Source organism: Papaver somniferum, chromosome 7, assembly GCF_003573695.1.
Source record: "Papaver somniferum cultivar HN1 chromosome 7, ASM357369v1, whole genome shotgun sequence".
NCBI lineage: Eukaryota > Viridiplantae > Streptophyta > Magnoliopsida > Ranunculales > Papaveraceae > Papaver > Papaver somniferum.
This window is the reverse complement of record NC_039364.1, coordinates 87,439,192-87,459,363: the sequence shown is the minus strand read 5'-3', so window position 1 is coordinate 87,459,363 and position 20,172 is coordinate 87,439,192. Positions and strand designations below refer to the sequence as shown.

The window sequence follows — 20,172 nt, the reverse complement described above, 5'->3', positions numbered from 1 at the left end:
TTTTCGAAAAACCAGTGGATGTTCCCTCAGTAAAAACTTTTCGTGGGTTGTCCACGGTTTCATGAAAATCAATTTATGATTTTTGAGCAATTGCTGGAAGCAAGCAATTGTATACATGATGAAATAATGTAGGTATGAGTTTGGCGATATTATAGTGTATGCACACATGTAGAAAACCATCGAATGTTCATATGAAAGGTTATGTGAATTATTCATAGTTTCACGAAAAGTCAGGTGCTAGTTTAAAATAATGAATTTTGCTCATCTTGAAGAGGCGAGCAAGTTTTTCGAGGGTTTTACGTTATTATCACTAAGTTCGTGAAACGTAAATAAGTAAGAGTGGAGGATTACCATTTTTTTAGACGCTGTTGTGAGCACCTTTAATCCATGATTCATTGTTCTGTCGAATCCTGCGCTTTGTATGAACGATGTGCTCTGAGTGGTGAGAGATCCTTCATACTAAGTTGTATTCCTGGTTATTCCGTTAGCTTTACCATAGGATGATCGTGTAGTGAGATCCCGGATCAATGTAGACTCCATGGAAATGGAGGAAAATCTACGGGAGCGGAGAGCCCAGAAGTAAGGACTATAGGGTGTTAGCAAATGACGTGCAGTCTCCAACCGCTCCTTGTGTCATGACTTTACCCGTGTAATGAGGATCATGAGATCAAGGTATGTTACTTCTTTTCAGACTTTTGCTCCATCGATTGACGGTATTCAACTTGTTCCCGGGTAAACAATTCATGAATCCAGCACTGATGAAGAAGTCGATGTAAGTACCCTTTTTCGTGCACGTGATCGTGGCATCTCCTTGAATGACATAATAATAATTGTTGTTGAAGAACCCAGGAAGAAATCATGGTATATAAGAATTATGTTGATGAAGCGTGCTCTTCTTTGGGATATGAGAATATGGAGAGTTCCCAAAATCCCGAACCGAATGAAGATAATGGAGTTGCCAACGGAGATTCCAACATTGCCGAACTCTCAAATGGTTTAGAGACTCCCCTAGTAAGTATATATCCTGTGACCTCTTCATAGAAGTATGAAATTGATGATTTGTGAGTGAATGAATGAAAACCCATGTGAATACACGAGTAATTTTGCCGAAATACGTCACCAGGAAATTTCAGACTTCAGCCTTTAGTAAAAACGCTGTAGAATCTTCGTTTGGGGTCGTATTTTCGACATCTGCATATGTATCCTCAAGCCCAGGAAATTTCCAAGCTTTGTGAAAGAAGATTTTTGAGTTTAGAGCTTGTTTAGGATCCGAAATCGACGAAACAGTAAACTTCCAGGAAACCTTCAGAAAATTTACAGCTGGCATGGGGTCCAATGTTTTGGCCACAACTCTTCCCTCGTTTCTCCAATTGTTGTGAATTTTGGATATGTTGTATAGGACATCCATACGAAGAAAATGGTATATGACCCATACCTAGATTCTTCACCAATTGCTCCTAGCTCGTCGGTTTGTACAGGACAGCATAAAATTATTTCAGACGGGCTTGTTGTAAAACACTCATGTTGCGTCTTCAGACCATTCGCTTGTGTCTTGAACGGTTGGTGAAGGATTGATGCCATTGATTCAATTGAGATCAGGACTCCTTGATTGGCACATGAGCATGGTGCTTGATTACCACCTTGTTTCTGTCAGTCGTAGAAACATTACTTCTGAAACCTTGGTCATGGGACCATAACTGAGGTTGCTCTCAAGAGGGGATGATGTAATGACCATGGTTTCATGTCCCGGTGGTAGCATTCCTTTTATGATGAATGATTAGCACTGGAGAGCCCGGCACCACGAGTGTTGGGCTGTGAAATTGATCGTCATGATCGGTGGACCGACAGTCCCCAGTATATTGTTGAATCTCCCTCTTTCGTTTTCCATTCTTCTGTCAAGACCTAGATAGAGGACCCGGGTAAAAAAATCGATGTAAATACCTAGGTGGTCGAAGTTGGAGGTACCTTGATGAAGGACTTAGCGAAAAGACCGGGTGGACACCGATCGACTGTGGAAGTTATGAATCCCGTCCACGAATCTCTGGTTGCGCGTTGTATGCTCTGGAAGCTGTAGAAACCTCATACGACGCCGGAATTCGATGCTTGACCCCAAATTTTGAATCTAAGAGATTGAGTTATCACATGAGAAAATAATCACTCAATTTGGAGTTGTAGAAGTCAGCCAACGAGGCGTGCACATTTGTAATTTGTAATCCCGTACAGATTTTTCAGATTTCGTAGACCTGACAGTAAAGGACATATCTTTTAGCTCGTATGTCCAATTGATGCGCCCTTTTGGTATGTTGTAGAAGAGACATATATGGACATATTTTGTTGAGGAAGTATTGTCCTATTCCTCACTCATTGGTACGTTTTTGTAAACCCATGGTCTGAAGTATGTTGTACTTTATCTGTAGAACATCTTGTAGAAGACTTTGGCTTGTGACCGTCCACCATGCAAGCTTTCGGAAGATGCTCATGCTAACGTGTTTTCACGTCTATATACTTTGATATGAATCATTAGTGCTTGGATAAGCCCGCTTCATGTGTAACACTTCAGAGAACAGTTAGTTGATGAAGCCATGTCATGAGGATGTTTCTCCCGTTGTTGATGCTGAGATCGCGATTGAGTTTTCTCCATTTATTCTTATTGATGCTGAGACCATGGAAGGATTTCCACCAGATATCCTCGCTGATGTCGATGCTATGGTTAGAGCTGCTCCAGAGATCGAAAAAGGCTGGAACCATGATTATTCGTTGCTCCTCCATTCAGTGAGCATTTATAATGACGAACTAGTTAGTGAGTTGAGAATCCGGTATACTGGGAGTTCAACCTGAGTGCTCTTGAAAGCATGACTGTATAGTGAAGCGGCTTTGTAAGTGAATCCACATTGTTGTGGAAGATAGCAGCATAAATCTCCATTCTGGATCGGTGAAGGGAAGAAGTTCCCCAGTCATGCAGGGTTTTGTGATGTAGAGAAGTCTCCGTTGATGAAGTTTCACGGAATCACCTCAGGTTGTCCAGTGTATGTTGAAGGAGTTAATGCCATCCATGTATGAATGATGTTGAATCTGCTTCATAAGTATTATCATGGGATAATGAAGACTTATCGATTGTAGTTTAGTAATACTTTGATCGTGCTGGTGTTAAATCAGTGTAGAGATATTTGTGTTGAAGCCAGAGGCGCCATTATCGAAGGTGTACTCTTTGATTCGGAGTACAATTTGAAGGATTCTTAGATGCTTGATTGTTGAAGCATCATATCTCTTAAGCATAAAATGTCGTAGCTTTGATCATCTCGGCCCTGACTATCTTCTGTTGATGCAGCATTCTTCTCGTTGCGGTAGTAAGATTCAACACTTGTGCAGCCATCAGAGTTTTCTGATTTTGTGGCACACATGGACGCTCCTGCAAAGCTATGGATAAACTCCCAAAGTATTCTTTGCCATGTTTGGACATCATCTCGGTAATGAATGTTCGGTGCTCGATTTGGAGAGGCTACCATTCACAACGTCTTGCAGAGTTTCTAGCAGAATTAAGTCCCCATGCTAGGATAGCATGTGAAGAAATAAATGACGTAGACACGAGAGGAATAAGACTTGCCTGAGTGTGGAACCTATTGATAAATGTCTAGGCATCTTTTGCAGGTTCTTGCTTCAATCTCGTCAAAGCTCGAAATTCCTCCAAGTGCTCTGATGATGGTATGTCCGTAAAATCTTCTGGATCAGAAATTTCTTCGTTGGAGAGATGTGTAACCAGAGGCGCTTTGTAGGTACCCATCTTTTCAGCGTTGATCCACGTTCTTCTGAAGGACATGTCATGTCCTGGATCTTCCTGGTTATGTGAAACATGGTTTCTGCCCAGTTTGGATTTATGTTCATTTTGAGAGTGATGTATCCAGAAGTATTTCCGAGTGCTCCTTCAAGGTCTCTGAGACGGGATCATGCGAGGCTTCTTGTCGAGTGATGCCTGCGGATCTGATGGTTTTCAGTGGAATGTTGTTGATGGCGGTGCCAACATCGATCAACGTTCTTGCAAATTCGTTTCTCCTGAGATTGACTGCGGTAAGCAGTCCTCGGTCGTGCATCTTCTTGTCTGTGGATGAAGGTTTCAGGGAGTTTTTCAGGATGGAAAGACGTCTGACACAATATGATTTGGTGTTGTGAACATGTCTTTCCTTTGTGCCTTTGATGAATAGAGCAATTCACAGATATGCTCGATCAACGATTGAACTGCTTCTTAGAATGGTTGTTCGGAGAGTGTAAAGGTTCCGATTGAGAGAGGATTCTTGTGTACTCCTTCAGTCCCCAGTTCAAGCCATGGTGGATCAACCTTCTCTTTGAAAATTTTCTTCAAAATATTGCAGTTACTTGTTGGATGATTTGATGAATCTGTGAAGGTGACAGTACCTGGGTTTCTTCATTTTTTCTTCAGTTGGCTCTCTATGATGAGCAGCAATTTGATTACACCATCTTGAACCCAGACTTTTAGTAACTCGATCACTGCTTCATGATAAGTTTGAGTATATCTGATCATCTCCCCGTTCGTTAATGCCGGATCGAGGTTTGTGTAAGATTGGTTATCCTTTCTTGATGCTTTTGTAGGATGAGGTGTTGGATGTCTCATGTTTGAGCAGGAGCTTTCCTTTTTCTTGATAAATAACGTTCATGGAAGGTTGGACATTGTATTGTTTGTTGATCAGGCATCGGCTGCTCCGAGGTTCCTCGACCTTGTAGACTTTGCTCAGCAAAGCAGGTGTAGTAGTCGCTGATCGTTTGGATAATTCATGAAGTTCTGAGAGAGTCTGGAGTCGCATAGAAAGGCTCTGTAGATTGGGATCATTTCGTTTTTTCATGCTCTCCTAGTGCCTCCAAGGATCGAGAGACGTGTTCTCGAGCGCTCCATGTTCCGTTATATAGTGCGAACGTTGGGGAAGTGTAGCCCTTCGGGAAAGAAATTATTTGCGTAGAAACATGGTATGAAGGTTGATAACGATGAACATATGATACTTTGTCTTTTCCTCGATCCTTTATGAAGCGCTCCAGGTCCTCACGAGCGATGAAGCCTGCAAGTTCCTTTGCTGGAGAGTCATCTGCAGCTTTGCGGAATTCTTCATCTTGTACAACATGGATTTGAGATATTTCAGGACCAACAGTTGAAGATGTTTCTTTAGCTTCTCCTTTTTCGCGCTGAGGCTGAGTTCGTTCAGACGCAAACTTGACTGTGAGAGTTTTGAGATAAGCATACAACTTTTTCTGTGTTGCAGCCACGTCAGTCTGAACCTTCATGAGATCAAGTTGATTTCCTCTGGTTTATTCAGGAGACCAACCGAAGAGTGGATTGTTGATGGCGCCAGTGTCGTCACTTGCAGGGGCGATCTCTGGAGCACCAGTGCTTGGAAGAGTGATAGTAACATGTGACGTGATATTGCTGGCCGGAGGAGTGGTGTTACCGCTACCACTAGAGCCTGCAACGTTAATAGGAGTAGTACTTGCTGGGAGTACCACTAGGACTTGCAATGTTAGAGTTGGGTGTTGAACCCGGATTGGTAACTGAACCATACCTAAGACCGACCATCCTGCCGAATTGATATTGCAATCGAGAGAATGATCTCCCACTGTGGTCGCCAATCTGTAGATGGGGAAAAACGATTTGCTGTTTTTTAAGGAATTGAGGAGACGACCGTACGGAGGAGACTCCTCGAACCGACTGAAATGTTAAACCTCACACAGATGCACCGCTGCAAAGGGGGTGCTTTAGATTCGAGAGATCAATCTGTAGTAGGGATGCACATACTCCGGTACGGACCGGTTCTCTTATGGAACCGGTGTCTGTACTTGGTGTTGGCCGGTACCTCTTTTTGAGGACCGGTACCTGTACTTGTACCTGGTGTTGTACCTGTACCTCCGGTACCGGTCCGGTACAAGACCGGTACCGGTTTTTTTACCCGAAAAACGTTAAAAAATTAATACTAAGTTATACAACATTTTCATATGATCAATGTATCCAAAATAAGTTCAGGTTGCATACATACTTAAGTTCAACATTTCCATAACTTCAAAACAACAATCCAAAATAAGTTCAATTTGCTAAAAATTAAAAAACAACATTTCCACAACCATAAGTCTGTCCACGACAAGTCGACAAGAAATGAAATGCGATTATTGTAAGCGAAAATGGATGGCTGCAAAGCCTGCACTTGCAATTTGCAATCCTAGCCTGCATTCATTTCCATACATTACATAGTAGCAATGAGAATTTGATATAAAAATGAATCTAAATTATGTTTCAACAAGGACAACAAGATAAAGAAAGTTACCAACCTTCCATTTCTTAGCAAGGAGCCAAGGAGCCAATAATATGCATGGAGATCATGTTTCTAGCCTTTTAGCCGGTTATCACTATGCACCCTCACCAAAACTCGATTCAATCTCATATTCCAACAACACAACGACAGAAATACATCTAGCAGATCCCAATTTCAAGCATGCATTCATCAATTTCCACACCAGATTAATGAATTGGTAAGTAAAATCATATATGTACTTTCAAATTACATCAAATTGCAGAAAATGTTGATCCTTCATTTATGAGAGTAAAATGAAATCCTATTGTAAATCCAAGGAATAGCTAAACTACATTGTGATCCATATCAATATGCACTGAACTCTTATTGGTTGTTTCTTTATATAAGAGTTGAGTAAAAATTGAGCTTACCACAAGCCATTGTGCAGTACTTGAGAACCCCAAAAATCTAATTCTTCCTTCTTCTCTGCTTTGGCCTTTGGACTAATCTTCTCAATATCTGAAGAAAAAAAAATACAAACGAACTTAGAACATAAAACTGAAATTAGAAAAGGAATTCTACTGAGAGACAATCATACAAACCAAAACAAAATAAAAGGAAAAAATAAACCCTAAAAAAATCAATACAACCAGATGTACAGTAACCCTAAAAAAATCAATACAATCAAAACTCGGATCATAAAACTAAAATTAGAACCATACCCATGATTTGAACTTCATAAAATCAAAAAGTTTGTTAGAGATTATGTCAAAAAAATCAATATTCTAGGGTTCAATACGAAATCAATGTACAATCAAACGATTCAAAGTTTCAAAGCCTAAGGAGAAGAATACTGACCTGAATCCTGATAGAGATGGTGATCCACTGATATTACTGATATTCAATCTCGATTCAAACCCTAAGAGAATCGAGAAAATGATGCTGCCGCTTAGTGAGAAGAAGAAACGAAGAAGAACTGAAGAATGCTTCTTCATTTTTTTTTCTTCTCGACATCCTATCTAGATCTCAACGTCTAGGATTAAAAACCTAGATAGATCTCAACGTCTAATAATAACCGGTACAGATGGTCCGGTTCAAGTACGGTTCTCTCCAAGAACCGGTGTCTGTACCGGTCTAGTCCGGTTCTCAAATTTCAGAACCGGTGTCGGTACCGGTCCGGTTTTTCCGGTTCTACTCCGGTTCAGTTCGTGTAGACTGGTTCTTGTGCAGCCCTAATCTGTAGTACTCCGGCCTAAATCAAGACAATGACCGTTCCAGAGTAAATTCGGTCACAAGAGAGTATGGGTTCATCTGTAGGATGGAGGCTGGGAAATGGGTGGAATCAATGGTAATCAAAGACTGTGGGTGTGTGAATTCTGAATATGATAAGCTCTGAATGATTGAAATTCCTCAATTAAGAGTGGTTGCTCAATTAATGAGTTGATGATCTCGTGTTGTCGATGAGACGTGAGATTGATGATATTGTTGATGCTGATCCTTCAATCATGATTCAGAGACTTATTTATATTGTTAGAATTTTAGACAAAATGACCCCATGAAGTGTGACAGTTGATGGAATCAAGGAGTGGGGAAGTGGAGATCATGTTTGAAACCAGTTGCTCAACGTGTGGAGACTTGGTCGATTTTACACCCACTACCTCGTGAATTCCTTCAACTGATTGCACGACTTGCTCACATTCCATCGTGTGTTTGAACACACGTGCCGTAGACCGCCAGACCAAAGCCCTAAGTGATATCCCCTCAAAGTGACACGATTGACGTCTCTTGGTTTGTTAGTCAATTGATGACTTCGTGGTTTTATGGGACGATGAGTCCATGTAGTTGCTGAGTTGAACATGATGTTCTGAAACTCATTAATTTAACATGTCATGAGACAGAGGTATAGTTCTTACAATGAAGTGAGCAAGTATTGCTCATTCGATGGACCGTTGAATATTGATTGTTGAACCAATATTCCTTGGTTTGAGAAAATATTTATCATCTGAGCAAGTGTTGCTCATGTGATGAATTGTTGAATATTTGATTTTCTGAGCATGTGTTGCTCATCTGATGGATTATTGGCAGCGTACCAAAAATATTAATTAGAATACTGGTCGTTGAACCGAGCATAATTAATAAAATTAATGACCATGAGGTCGTCGTAAAATTATTAAGGTTGGAATCTGGAATGATGATCCTTGGATTCAAAAATCCTAATTTGATCAATTGATGATCAATTCATGGTTCGTCAGAAGTTGAACCATGGGACGAAGGAGGGAACGACTACATGGGACCGTGGATCAACCATGTAGTGTCCATATGCTCACGTGAGCAAATACAAAGAACTCCTGAAGAGTTGACGATTTGTTGGTGAAAGAAGGATTAAATGATGGTTTAATCATTTATTCGAAAATGCTCGCCTGAGCCTTAGGTGAGAAAACCTAATTAATTATGACGGAGTGAGGGACCGACCATGGGGTCATGAAACCGGCCCTGGCTAGTCACGTGACCTCCTGATGATCACTTCATGAAAATCCAAAGTGTTTGGAAGAGTCTTGGACCTAATACGTGCAATTGTGCAAATTAGGTCAAAACTGTGAAACTTGATGGGACCGCTTCTGTAAGCCAAAGAGCCAATCTTGGTCGGTCAAGATAGCGCGCTCGTGTCCCCAAGGCGTTCGCGTCTCAGTCCTGAGAATTTTGATATTTTCTGGCCTGCAATTGAGCATCCATTCGAGAAAATATGCCAAAATTAGGGTTTCGACGAAACTGAGGAAAACACCATGAGATGATGGAAAATAATTATAAAATAAGGAATAAGGAGGCGTGGGACCGCCAAGGCCAAGGCATGGTCGGCCGGTTGTGTCCACGGTCCCTTGGTTCCTTTTCCTTAATTTTATAATATTTTGATGATTTTATGAAAAATTCATGAATTTTGAGAAATTTGAAGAATTTAGGGAGTTTCCATGAATTGAAGGAGTTTTCATGAGTTCAGGGAAGCAAAAAAATATTAAAATCATAAAAACAAGGGCGTGTGGGACCGTGGAGGCGCGGCTGGCCGGCTAGGGCCCGGCCCCATGAGTTTTCATAATTTTTAATATTTTTTTTAGGTATTTTTTAATGATTTGAGGGATTTTTTCCTAATTTGAGAGAAATACCATGAAATCAAGGAATTTGATGAATTCAAGGAAAATAAAAATAGTAATAAAACAAAGGGGTGTGTGGGTCCGTCTAGGGCATGGCCGGCCGGCCAGGACCCGGTCCCACAAGTTTTCATAATTTTATTTATTATTTGATGATTTGTGCAAAATACCATGAAATCAAGGAGTTTTTTCATGAAATTAGAGAAACAATAATAATAATAAAATACTGAGGAACCGTGAGGTGTGGGGCCGGCTGGGACCAAGGCATGGAAGGTTGGCCAACGGTCACGCCCCGCACTTCTTTCCTTAATTTTGTATTATTTTTTTACGAATTTATGAAAATACCATGAAACTGAGGAGTTTCCTCGAGACGAAGGAGATTTGATAAAATGAGAGAATTTTCATCAAATCATGGAAAATAATAAAAATGCATTAAAAATATAAAACTGGCGTGGGATTGACCACGACACGGTCGGTCGGTCGTGTGTCCGTGCTCCCAGCACCCTGGTCAATATTTTTAGTTATTTATTATTTTCTTCCCTATTTTGCATAGGTTCATCGTTTCGTTGTATTTTGAAATACTCGTTCGTGCGGTGACTGTTAGTGTATCGTCGTTGAATACACTTTCACTATTTGAATCGGGACTTACTTAGAGGTAGCTCAGACGCCCGGTTGTTGATTATTTATTACTAATTGTGGAATTCAGTGGAGAATAATTGTAGATGGTGGATTTTCGACAAAGGCTAAATTCGTAAACTCATAATTATACGAAGCTCTGATTTAGAAATCAGACATGAGTATCGAGACACGGTTCTCTCATCGAATTCTCAACGGAGAGTACTTTCTCTCAGAGCACATGTAGATATGCAGTCTCACAACTGGACAACGACATATCTCATGAATACTGAATACTTTCAGTGATTATTTCTATATAGCATCACGAGATGGACGGCTCCTAGACAGCTTGCTCTGCTAGTATAGAGCGATGACGTCTTCAGGAACAAACAACAAGTTTACCCTGACTATATAAAGGATATGACTTACCGGCAAGCTAGTATCAAGATAATTAATGCTCCTGGACAGCTTGCTCTGCTAGTATAGAGCCACAAAGTTAATTATTCCTAACTGCAATCGCTCCTATTCCATGGTCGAATCCACGACTGGACCCATGGAATGACAATAACAATTGTTCTGATTCTATGATCGAATCCATGACTTGATCTCATAGAATAGCAATAACTATATTATCTCATTACTCCGATTTCATGATCGAATCCACAACTGGTCTCATAAATGGTAATATATAAACCTTAATTACTCTGATTCTATGGTCGAATCTATGATCCCATGGAATGGTAATGCTCACTTTATTATTCTGAATTCGTAGTCGAATCCTCGGCTGATCCTATGAATTAATAATAAACACTTATTACTCAGTTTTGTGAATTATTCTCCACTGAATTCCACACTTAGTAATAAATAATCAACAACCGGGCGTCTGAGATACCTCTAAGTAAGCCCCGATTCAAATGGTGAAGGTGTATTCAACGATGATACACTAACAGTCACCGCACGAACGAGTATTTCAAAAATACAACGAAACGATGAACCAATGCAAAATAGAGAAGAAAATAATAAATAATTAAAAACATTGATCAGGGTGCTGGGAGCACGGACACATGACCGACCGACCGTGTCGTGGTCAATCCCACACCAGTTTTATATTTTTAATGCATTTTTATTACTTTCCATGATTTGATGAAAATCCTATCGTTTTATCAAATCTCCTTCGTCTCGAGGAAACTCCTCGGTTTCATGGTACTTCCATAAATTCATAAAAAATAATATAAAATCAAGGAAAGGAGTGTGGGGCGTGACCTTTGGCCAACCGGCCATGCCTTGGTCCCAACCGGCCCCACATCCACGGTTTCTTATTATTTATTATTATTATTATTTCTCTAATTTCATGAAAAAACTCCTTGATTTCATGGTATTTTTGCACAAATCATCAAATAATAATAAAATAATATAAATTATGAAAACTTGTGGGACCGGGCCTTGGCCGGCTGGACATGCCCTAGACGGTCCCACACGTCCCTTTGTTTTATCATTTTAATATTAGTTTTCCTTGAATTCATCAAATTCCTTGATTTCATGGTATTTCTCTCAAATTAGGAAAAATTCCCTCAAATCATCAAAAATACCTAAAAAATATTAAAAAATTATGAAAACTCGTGGGACCGGGCCCAAGCCGGCCGTCCATGACTCCACGGTCCCACACGCCCTTGTTTTTATTATTTTAATATTTTTTTGCTTCCCTGAACTCATGAAAACTCCTTTAGTTCATGGAAACTCCCTAAATTCATCAAATTTCTCAAAATTCATGAATTTTTCATAAAATCATCAAAATATTATAAAATTAGGGAAACTCGTGGGACCGGGCCCTAGCTGGCCGGCCATGCCTTCCACGGTTCCACACGCCCTTATTTTTATTATTTTAATATTTTTTGCTTCCTTGAACTCATGAAAACTCCTTCGATTCATGGAAACTCCCAAAATTCATGAATTTTTCATAAAATCATCAAAATATTATAAAATTAAGGAAAAGGCACCACGGGACCGTGGTCATGACCAGCCGACCATTCCTTGACCATGGCGGTCCCACGCCTCCTCATTCCTTATTTTATAATTATTTTTCATCATCTCATGGTGTTTTCCTCAGTTTCGTCGAAATCTTAATTTTGGCATATTTTCTCGAATGGATGCTCGATTGCACGCCAGAAAATATCAAAATTCTCAGGACTGAGACGCGGACACCTTGGGGATACGAGCACGCTATATTTACCGACCAATATTGGCTCTTTGGCTCACGGAAGCCGGTCCCATCAATTTTCACAGTTTTGACCTAATTTGCACGATTGCTCGTATTAGGTCCAAAACTCTTCCAAACACTTTGGATTTTCATGAAGTGATCGTCAAGCGGTCACGTGACAACCCAGGTCCAGTTTCATGACTCCATGGTCGGTCCCTCGCCTCGTCATAATTAATTAGGTTTTCTCACCTAAGACGAGCATTTTTGATAAATGATTAAGCCAGCATTTAATCATTCTTCCATCAACAAATCGTCAACTCTTTAGGAGTTCTTCGTATTTTTCTCACGTGAGCATATGGACACTACATGGTTGATCCACGGTCCCATGTAGTCTCTCCCTCTTTCCGACGAACCATGAATTGATCATCAATTGATCAAATTAGGGTTTCTGAATCCAAGGGTCATCATTCCAGATTCCAACCTTAATAATTTTACGACGACCTCATGGTCATTAATCTTATTAATTATGCTCAGTTCAACAACCAGTACTTTAATTAATTTTTGGTCACGCTGCCAATAATCCATCAGATGAGCAACACTTGCTCAGACGATCAAATATTCAACAATTCATCACATGAGCAACACTTGCTCAGATGATAAATATTTGCTCAAACCAAGGAATATTGGTTCAACAATCAATATTCAACGATCCATCTAATGAGCAATACTTGCTCACCTCATCGTAAGAACTATACCTCTGTCTCATGACATGTTCAATTCATGAGTTTCAGAACATCATGTTCAACTCAGCAACTACATGGACTCATCGTCCCATCAAACCAAGAAGTCATCAATTGACTAACAAACCACGATACGTCAATCGTGTCACTTGGGGGGATATCACTTAGGGTTTTGGTCTGGCGGTCTATGGCACGTGCGTTCAAACACACGATGGAATGTGAGCAAGTCGTGCAATCAGTTGAAGGAATTCACGAGGTAGTGGGTGGAAAATCGACCAAGTCTCCACACATTGAGCAACTAGTTTCAAACACGATCTCCACTTCCCCACTCCTTGATTCCATCAACTGTCACACTTCATGGAATCATGGTGTCTACAATTCCAGCAATATAAATAAGTCTCAAAATCATGATTGAATCATCATCAGTATCATCAATCTCACGTCAAACTGACAACACGAGATCATCAACTCATCAATTGACTACTCTCAATTGAGCAATTTCAATCACTCAGAGCTTATCGTATTCAGAATTCACACACCACAATCTTTGATTACCATCGATTCCACACATTTCTCAGTTTCCCTCCTACAGATCAACCCATCCTCTATTGTGACCGAATTTACTCTGGAACGGTCATTGTCTTGATTTAGGCCGGAGTACTACAGATTGATCTCTCGAATCTAAAGCACCCCTTTGCAGCGGTGCATCTGTGTGAGGTTTAACATTTCGCTCGGTTCGAGGAGTCTCCTCCGCACGGTCGTCTCCTCAATTCCTTAAAAACCAGCAAATCTTTTTTCCCCATCTACAATAATTCACAAAACTGAGTAATAAGATATTTATTATTAATTCATAGGATCAGCTGAGGATTCGACTACGAATTCGGAATAATAAAGTGAGCATTACCATTCCATGGGATCGTAGATTCGACCATAGAGTAATTAAGATTCATCTATTACCATTTATGAGACCAGTTGTGGATTCGATCATGAAATCAGAGTAATGAGATAATACAGTTATTGCTATTCTATGAGATCAAGCCGTGGATTCGATCATAGAATCAGAACAATTGTTTATTGGGACCAGTCGTGGATTCGACCATGGAATAGGAGCAATTGTTATTGCCATTCCATGGGACCAGTCGTGGATTCGACCATGGAATAGGAGCAATAATAGATTATTCTGGGAATTCAGTAGTGAATGTCACGGAAGAATTAATCTTAATTAGGAATAATTAACTTTGTGGCTCTATACTAGCAGAGCAAGCTGTCTAGGAGCATTAATTATCCTGATATGAGCTTGTCGGTAAGTCATATCCTTTATATAGTCAGAGTAAACTCGTTGTTTTTTCCTGAAGACGTTATCGCTCTATACTAGCAGAGCAAGCTGTCTAGGAGCCGTCCATCTCGTGATACTATATAGAAATAATCACTGAAAGTGTTTAGTATTCATGAGATATGTCGTTGTCTAGTCGTGAGACTACATATCTACATGTACTCTGAGATGAGAGACCAGTGTTTCAATACTCACGTCTGATTGCTGGATCAGAGCTTCGTATAATTATGAGTTTACGATTTTAGCCCTTGTCGAAAATCCACCATCTACACCAAGTAATATTGCAAAGGCATAATGATAAACAAATCCACTTTGAAGTTGACTAATTCGCTCGGCCAATCGTCGGAATGTGTACGAGATACCATAAGGGCCCAAGATCTCAATAACACATTTGTCTAAAGCTTCGAATGAGACTTCATATCCGAAACGCAAGAAGGATCTGACTAGAAATCCATTCAAAACTTGATCGAAGAACCAACGTTTATTGAAGAAGAAATAGAGTCGATTACAAAAAGTACTTGTTTGAAATGCTCATTGGATTTGATCCGCTACGGGATTGACCACCATGATGGGGTGTACTTCTTTTGGGACCATCCTTTTTTGCGGCATGCTCCTCAGATTTACGGATTCGCAGGGGGCTTCAGACCCTACTTCTTTTTATGACTTCCACTTATCGATCCTGGCCCGGTGACCAACCAGGGACTTTAGTGACTCGAGCGTATGTGAGAGGCTCAAAGAGACTCGACCGCCAAGGAGAGGGACGAAGGCACTTTGTTTTTAAAAAGGAAGGCCCTTCCTTGTAGGACAAGAAAGTCAGTTCCTCCCTCACATTTAGGACATATGAGTCTCTAAAGATCCTTTAGGGATGAAGTCACTGGCTTTTCTAAAGACAGGGACATATTTGCTTGTGGACCGTCAAAATTAGGTTTTTGATCCCTTTAGCCCTGTAAGCCCACACCTATGTAGAGTAGATCATTCAACACCTGCAACACACATTTTTGACTCATGGGCCCTAGTATCATAGGCAACCGAACGGACTCCCCCTTAATTACTAAACCGACTTTCTATAATAATTCCATAAACACCTAGTGAAGATATGGCAAAAAAATAAAGTAGCCATATGTTCGGATCTGACAATACCATACCATAATCAAAAGGTACAACGGCCAAAGCGACCATACTTAACATGAATGTAGCCACTGGAGCCATTTTAAAAAGGGAGAAATTAACACTACTTGGTGAAATAGGTTCCTTTAGAATCAATTTCGAACCATCTGCTGTAGGTTGTAACAATCCGAACGAACCCACTACATCAAGACCTTTTCGACGTTGATCTCACTAGGTCTTCCTTTTCTATTTGCTTCCAATAGTTCGACCTATCCAGAAAAATTGTCAGCCTAAGAATATGGTTCCGATCCTTCCGGTGATGCCAGAAGTCGTTTCGATATACGATTTTATCTGGTTTCTATTTTATTTATTATCCCTGATCTGGAAGTCACCTTTTTCTTTCCTTGGGCAGTCTCTCTCGGTGGGATATTCGTCTCGATTCAGAGTTAGTAGTGATTTCACCTAAGCGTTATTCGGAGTGTGACACGCGGATATGAGATGCTAAGGTTTGAAAGTTCAGGTAAGAATCGGTCAAATCGGAACGTTAAGTGAGGGAAAAGCCCCAGTCAGAATCGTGGAATAGGAGCCCTGGGCTTTCGCCACATCCATGTACTCACCTTGGTACGGTTCTTCGCTCGACGCTTAGCTCAATTTTTTACCCCAGATATCAAACCTTAGGGCATTACTCAGAGAAAGACAAAAGCAAACTAACTGGGAAAATTCTAAATGTCGTATTCGTCTAGAAGAAAAACAAAAATTTCGGTTTCATTATGGTCTGACAGAGCGACAATTACTTAAATATGTTCGTATCACCGGAAAAGCCAAAGGGTCGACTGGTCAAGTTTTACTACGATTACTTGAAATGCGTTTGGATAACATACTTTTTCGATTGGGTATGGCTTCGACCATTCCTGGAGCTCGGCAATTAGTTAACCACATGGAATAAGGTTTGATCTTATTCATGGGGATTCCGTAAATATCCCATTCCAAAACTAGAAAGTTCGAAACAATTGGACTCTTTTGGAGATTGGATGCAGTTGCTAATTCATGATCTTGCATGTACAGAATGAAAACTTCATTTTCGATTCTACGAGAATTTTTATGAAAGCGTTTCCTCGAGATGAAGGACGGGAAAAGTCCTATCTCAGACGGTTTACTAGTTCAATCTCAGAACTCATTTTAATGAAAGCAAGGAAGTCTTATCCAGATACAAAGGGATGTACACGTACCTCTCCTAGATTCACAAACCAAGTTCCAAATGCTTTGGGCTGGGAATGGCGTAATAGACTATAATGGGCAAGTAAGCAATATTAGAATAGGTATTGGTGTCAATCGATCGGTATGGCGCCAAATGCGCCTATTTTACTTGGAAGTCACCCTATATTTGGTTTGTGACTAGCTTCGAGTCTCTCTTGATGTCGATCGCCCCTAAGTTTAGCTCTTCAGCCATTCGTAGTCCGAGAATCAGTGCCTCATACTCCGCCACATTATTGCTACATTCAAAGTCCAACTTGAAAGCGAATGACAACAATTCTTTCATGGGTGTATCGAATACTATCCCCGCTCCTCCGTAAGAGCCATATGATGAACCGTCAAAGAACATTGTCCAACGTTATTCTTCCTCGACCTCTGCAACTTCTCCAGGTATTTCATCGCTTATTTCTGTCATATCCATGCCTGGGAATGCGGCCAATAAATCTGCAAATGCTTGCCCGCGTACTCCTTTAGACCACTGATATTTTAACTCAAATTCAGATAGTTGTAGTAACCAGCGGGCTGTCCTGTTGGATAGCACTGGTTTTGTTGCCAGATAAGCGATCGGATTGGCAGTTGCCACCACTATGGTTTCATGAGCAAGTAGATAAGATCGTAATTTTTGTGTGGCATATATGAGCGCTAAACATGCTTGCTCTGCTTTCGAATATCTGAACTCCGCGTCTCTAAACCCTCTGCTGATATAGTGAATCGGACATAACTGATCATTGCCGAGGTCTTGAGCTAACAGTGCTTCAATCTCCATATTGGTGAATTTCGTATATAGGTAGAGGGGTTCACCTTTGACAGGGGGTCATGCTAATCTTCTCTATATCGTTCCAATTTTATCGGATGTCCCGGAAGGGTAAAACGTGGGAAGGAGGAACTAGCCATAATCACAGAAAGTACTCCTAAGGATAAGGACGGTTTTGGGAAGTAATAGAGAATTAATGATGATATCAAGAAGTGTGCCTTCCTTTCCTTTTATAATGACCTTCTTATGGATAAATTCCCATAAGATTAACATATTACTAAACTACCATTTCCCTTTCCTTAAGTTAATACTAAACCCTAAAGGGCTTTTTCTTGGGCCAAGGCCTAACCAACCTTTATGCAACCTTAGATGGACTTAGAACTATCTCATCTTAGTCGGTTAGGCCAAGTCCCTTAGTTCATCCTCCCATAAAGGGGACCATTTATGGGCTAAGGGTCCATCTATCTATGATTGGTTATTTTCATGTATCAACAATAACTGATCCTAGAACTTGGTGGGACTAATCACAAGATGTGTAATCGATCCTTGTAGTAGGTTAACAAGTTTTAGTAATTGGTGTAACCGATCCTATAACTTGTGCAACCAAGCACAAATAATGCCATGAGATAGTGGTAACCGATCATGGTACTTAGTTAGCCATTTTATGGAAACTAGTGTAACCGATCCTAGTAGCCACTTGGAGGTAGAACCGAACTTTGTGTTTGGTAGAACCGTTAAACCCATGAATGGTGATTGAATGTTTTTGATCAATCACATAGTTCTTGGAAATCAGATGAACCAATTCTAAACTCATTTGAAAGTGTGGCAAATCGGTTCCAAGATTGTAAATATGAAAAAGGATTTACAAAGTAAGGATGTCGACATACTTTGAACATGTGCAGTAATTCTTATATATTATTGTTCAAAGATATTACTTAATAACTATAGGAGGATCCCGGATAGAAATAAATTGAGAATCTTTTAATTAAGGTTTTTAATTTTATATGCTTTTAATTTCCAGCAATTAAATGCATATGTTTAGAAAATAAAAATTGGTAATGTGCATTATCTAATTGGAGATTTTCTACTGAGATTTCGGTCAATATTTGGACAGAGCATTTCAAGGAATTATGAAAACCGATTTTGGATTTATTGCATATCTTTGAGAATATTCGGTTTTGGAAATTCCTTGGTGTCCGAACTTCCCTGGTCTATAAATATTGAAGTTTGCATTTCGAGCAAACTAATCCTCAGAGCCAACAAAACTACCTAGTTGTGTTGTTACTGGTGGAGCCGTCTATTCGGAGAGGAAAGTACCCTAATTAGGAGAAATCTCTTACGACCGCTCGTTTTAAGTGGGATTGAGAATCTCTACAAGTACTGTTGGTGGGAAACTAGATAATTGTAGTTTATTATTAGTTTTCGATTGATTTGATTGACTAATGGTTGTTGAACTTTGATTGCACCTAGTTTGTTTATGCTTGAGAATCTTCTCTTCTGATATAAGATTCACTCAAACTAGATCGAAGTATCGATGGGGATCTTTAGACTGTTTGTAGATCTAAAGACGTCTTGTGATAATCCATCGTTAATAGACTCTGTTTTTTGTCTTATTGATCACAAGAGATTCAAGTTGTTTGTTTGCAGGTGTTTATTGAAGATCTAAGAAGATTTGAAGATAGAGAAGGTTTCTTATTTGAGTTCATAATATTTGGTTTGCACAAAACTTGATCGGCTGGGGATCCAACTATAATCGGTTTATCTTTTGATAGATTGGATTGATTAGTTGCATCGATCGGCATTAATAAATTTCTTTGTGATTCATAGCATTGATTGCATAGTCTAAACAATTACTTTGGTAGTTTTTGAATAGATTGATCTAAGAACCCGACAAAGGAGTTTATTGGTTAAACGGAAGAGCCTTTTGTCAAACTCATATCACGTTGTTTGAAAAGAGTTGTTACCGAACAAACTTGTTGTTTCTTTACTGTTTGGAATAAGAACCAAAGGAATTGTTTCAAGTGCGTCACTTATTGCAAGTTGGAGGCGCATGGATACTGAGGAAACTAGGTGAACTATAGGTTTGTTGCTTGGTCTCAACTATACGAAGTTGGTTTAGATTTTGTATAGCGGCTTAATTTTGAGAGTATTCAATTACGGACAAGGTCTCGGGGTTTTTCTGCATTTGTGGTTTCCTCGTTAACAAAATCTTGTTGTGTCTTTTAGTTTTCTATTTCCGCAATTATAATTGATTAATTATAATTAGAAGTAAAATACACAAATGTTAATTCCTAATTACTTGATAACAATCCTATAGTGTTTGGTTAATTCCGAAACTATTATAGAATAATCATACTTCGTTGTTGTATTGTCTCAATCTTGTATCCATAGTCAATCATGCAAGTTATCTTGTTGTCGTATTGTCTCTATCTCGTATACATAGACGATCACACGAAGTGTGAACCGATTCGTTGTATTGTCTCGACTCAGTCCATAGACGATCACTTTCGGAGAAAGGATTTATAGGTGGAAAAGTTTTAGATTGAGGTATATTTGGGTACCCTCGTCTTTTAAATTTTTATCAGAGCAGGAAAACACGAAAAGGTCTAACAATCTGTATTTGGTGTGATCCAACCTATAAGAATTGAATCTTTGTCTAATTCAGTTAACGTTATGCAAGAGTATGAATACTCAAAAGTTGAAGATGTTACCAATTCGTTGACCCATGATCCAGGGGTTACG

The 20,172-nt window shown here is 39.8% G+C and overlaps 1 protein-coding gene and 1 non-coding gene across 2 annotated transcripts; both read right to left on the bottom strand.

Moving 5' to 3' along the window:
• Positions 1 to 15,359: 15,359 nt before the first annotated feature.
• On the bottom strand, positions 15,360 to 16,481 carry LOC113294875 (NADH-ubiquinone oxidoreductase chain 1-like). The gene is made up of 2 exons (XM_026543250.1): positions 16,304 to 16,481; positions 15,360 to 15,649 (listed from the first exon to the last, which is right to left on the bottom strand). The coding sequence occupies exons 1-2, from the start codon at positions 16,479 to 16,481 to the stop codon at positions 15,360 to 15,362; spliced, it is 468 nt and encodes a 155-aa protein (XP_026399035.1).
• A 961-nt stretch (positions 16,482 to 17,442) lies between these two features.
• On the bottom strand, positions 17,443 to 17,548 carry LOC113300690. Its single transcript, XR_003335895.1, has one exon. It is a non-coding gene; the product is annotated as a U6 spliceosomal RNA (small nuclear RNA).
• Positions 17,549 to 20,172: the final 2,624 nt, after the last annotated feature.

Bases quoted from the DNA above. Each gene is read 5' to 3' on its own strand.
- LOC113294875 (XM_026543250.1), bottom strand. From the start codon at position 16,481: ATGCAAGATCATGAATTAGCAACTGCATCCAATCTCCAAAAGAGTCCA. The intron at 15,650-16,303 runs GTATGTTATCCA...AGACCTAGTGAG, and splicing joins AGCCATACCCAATCGAAAAA to ATCAACGTCGAAAAGGTCTT.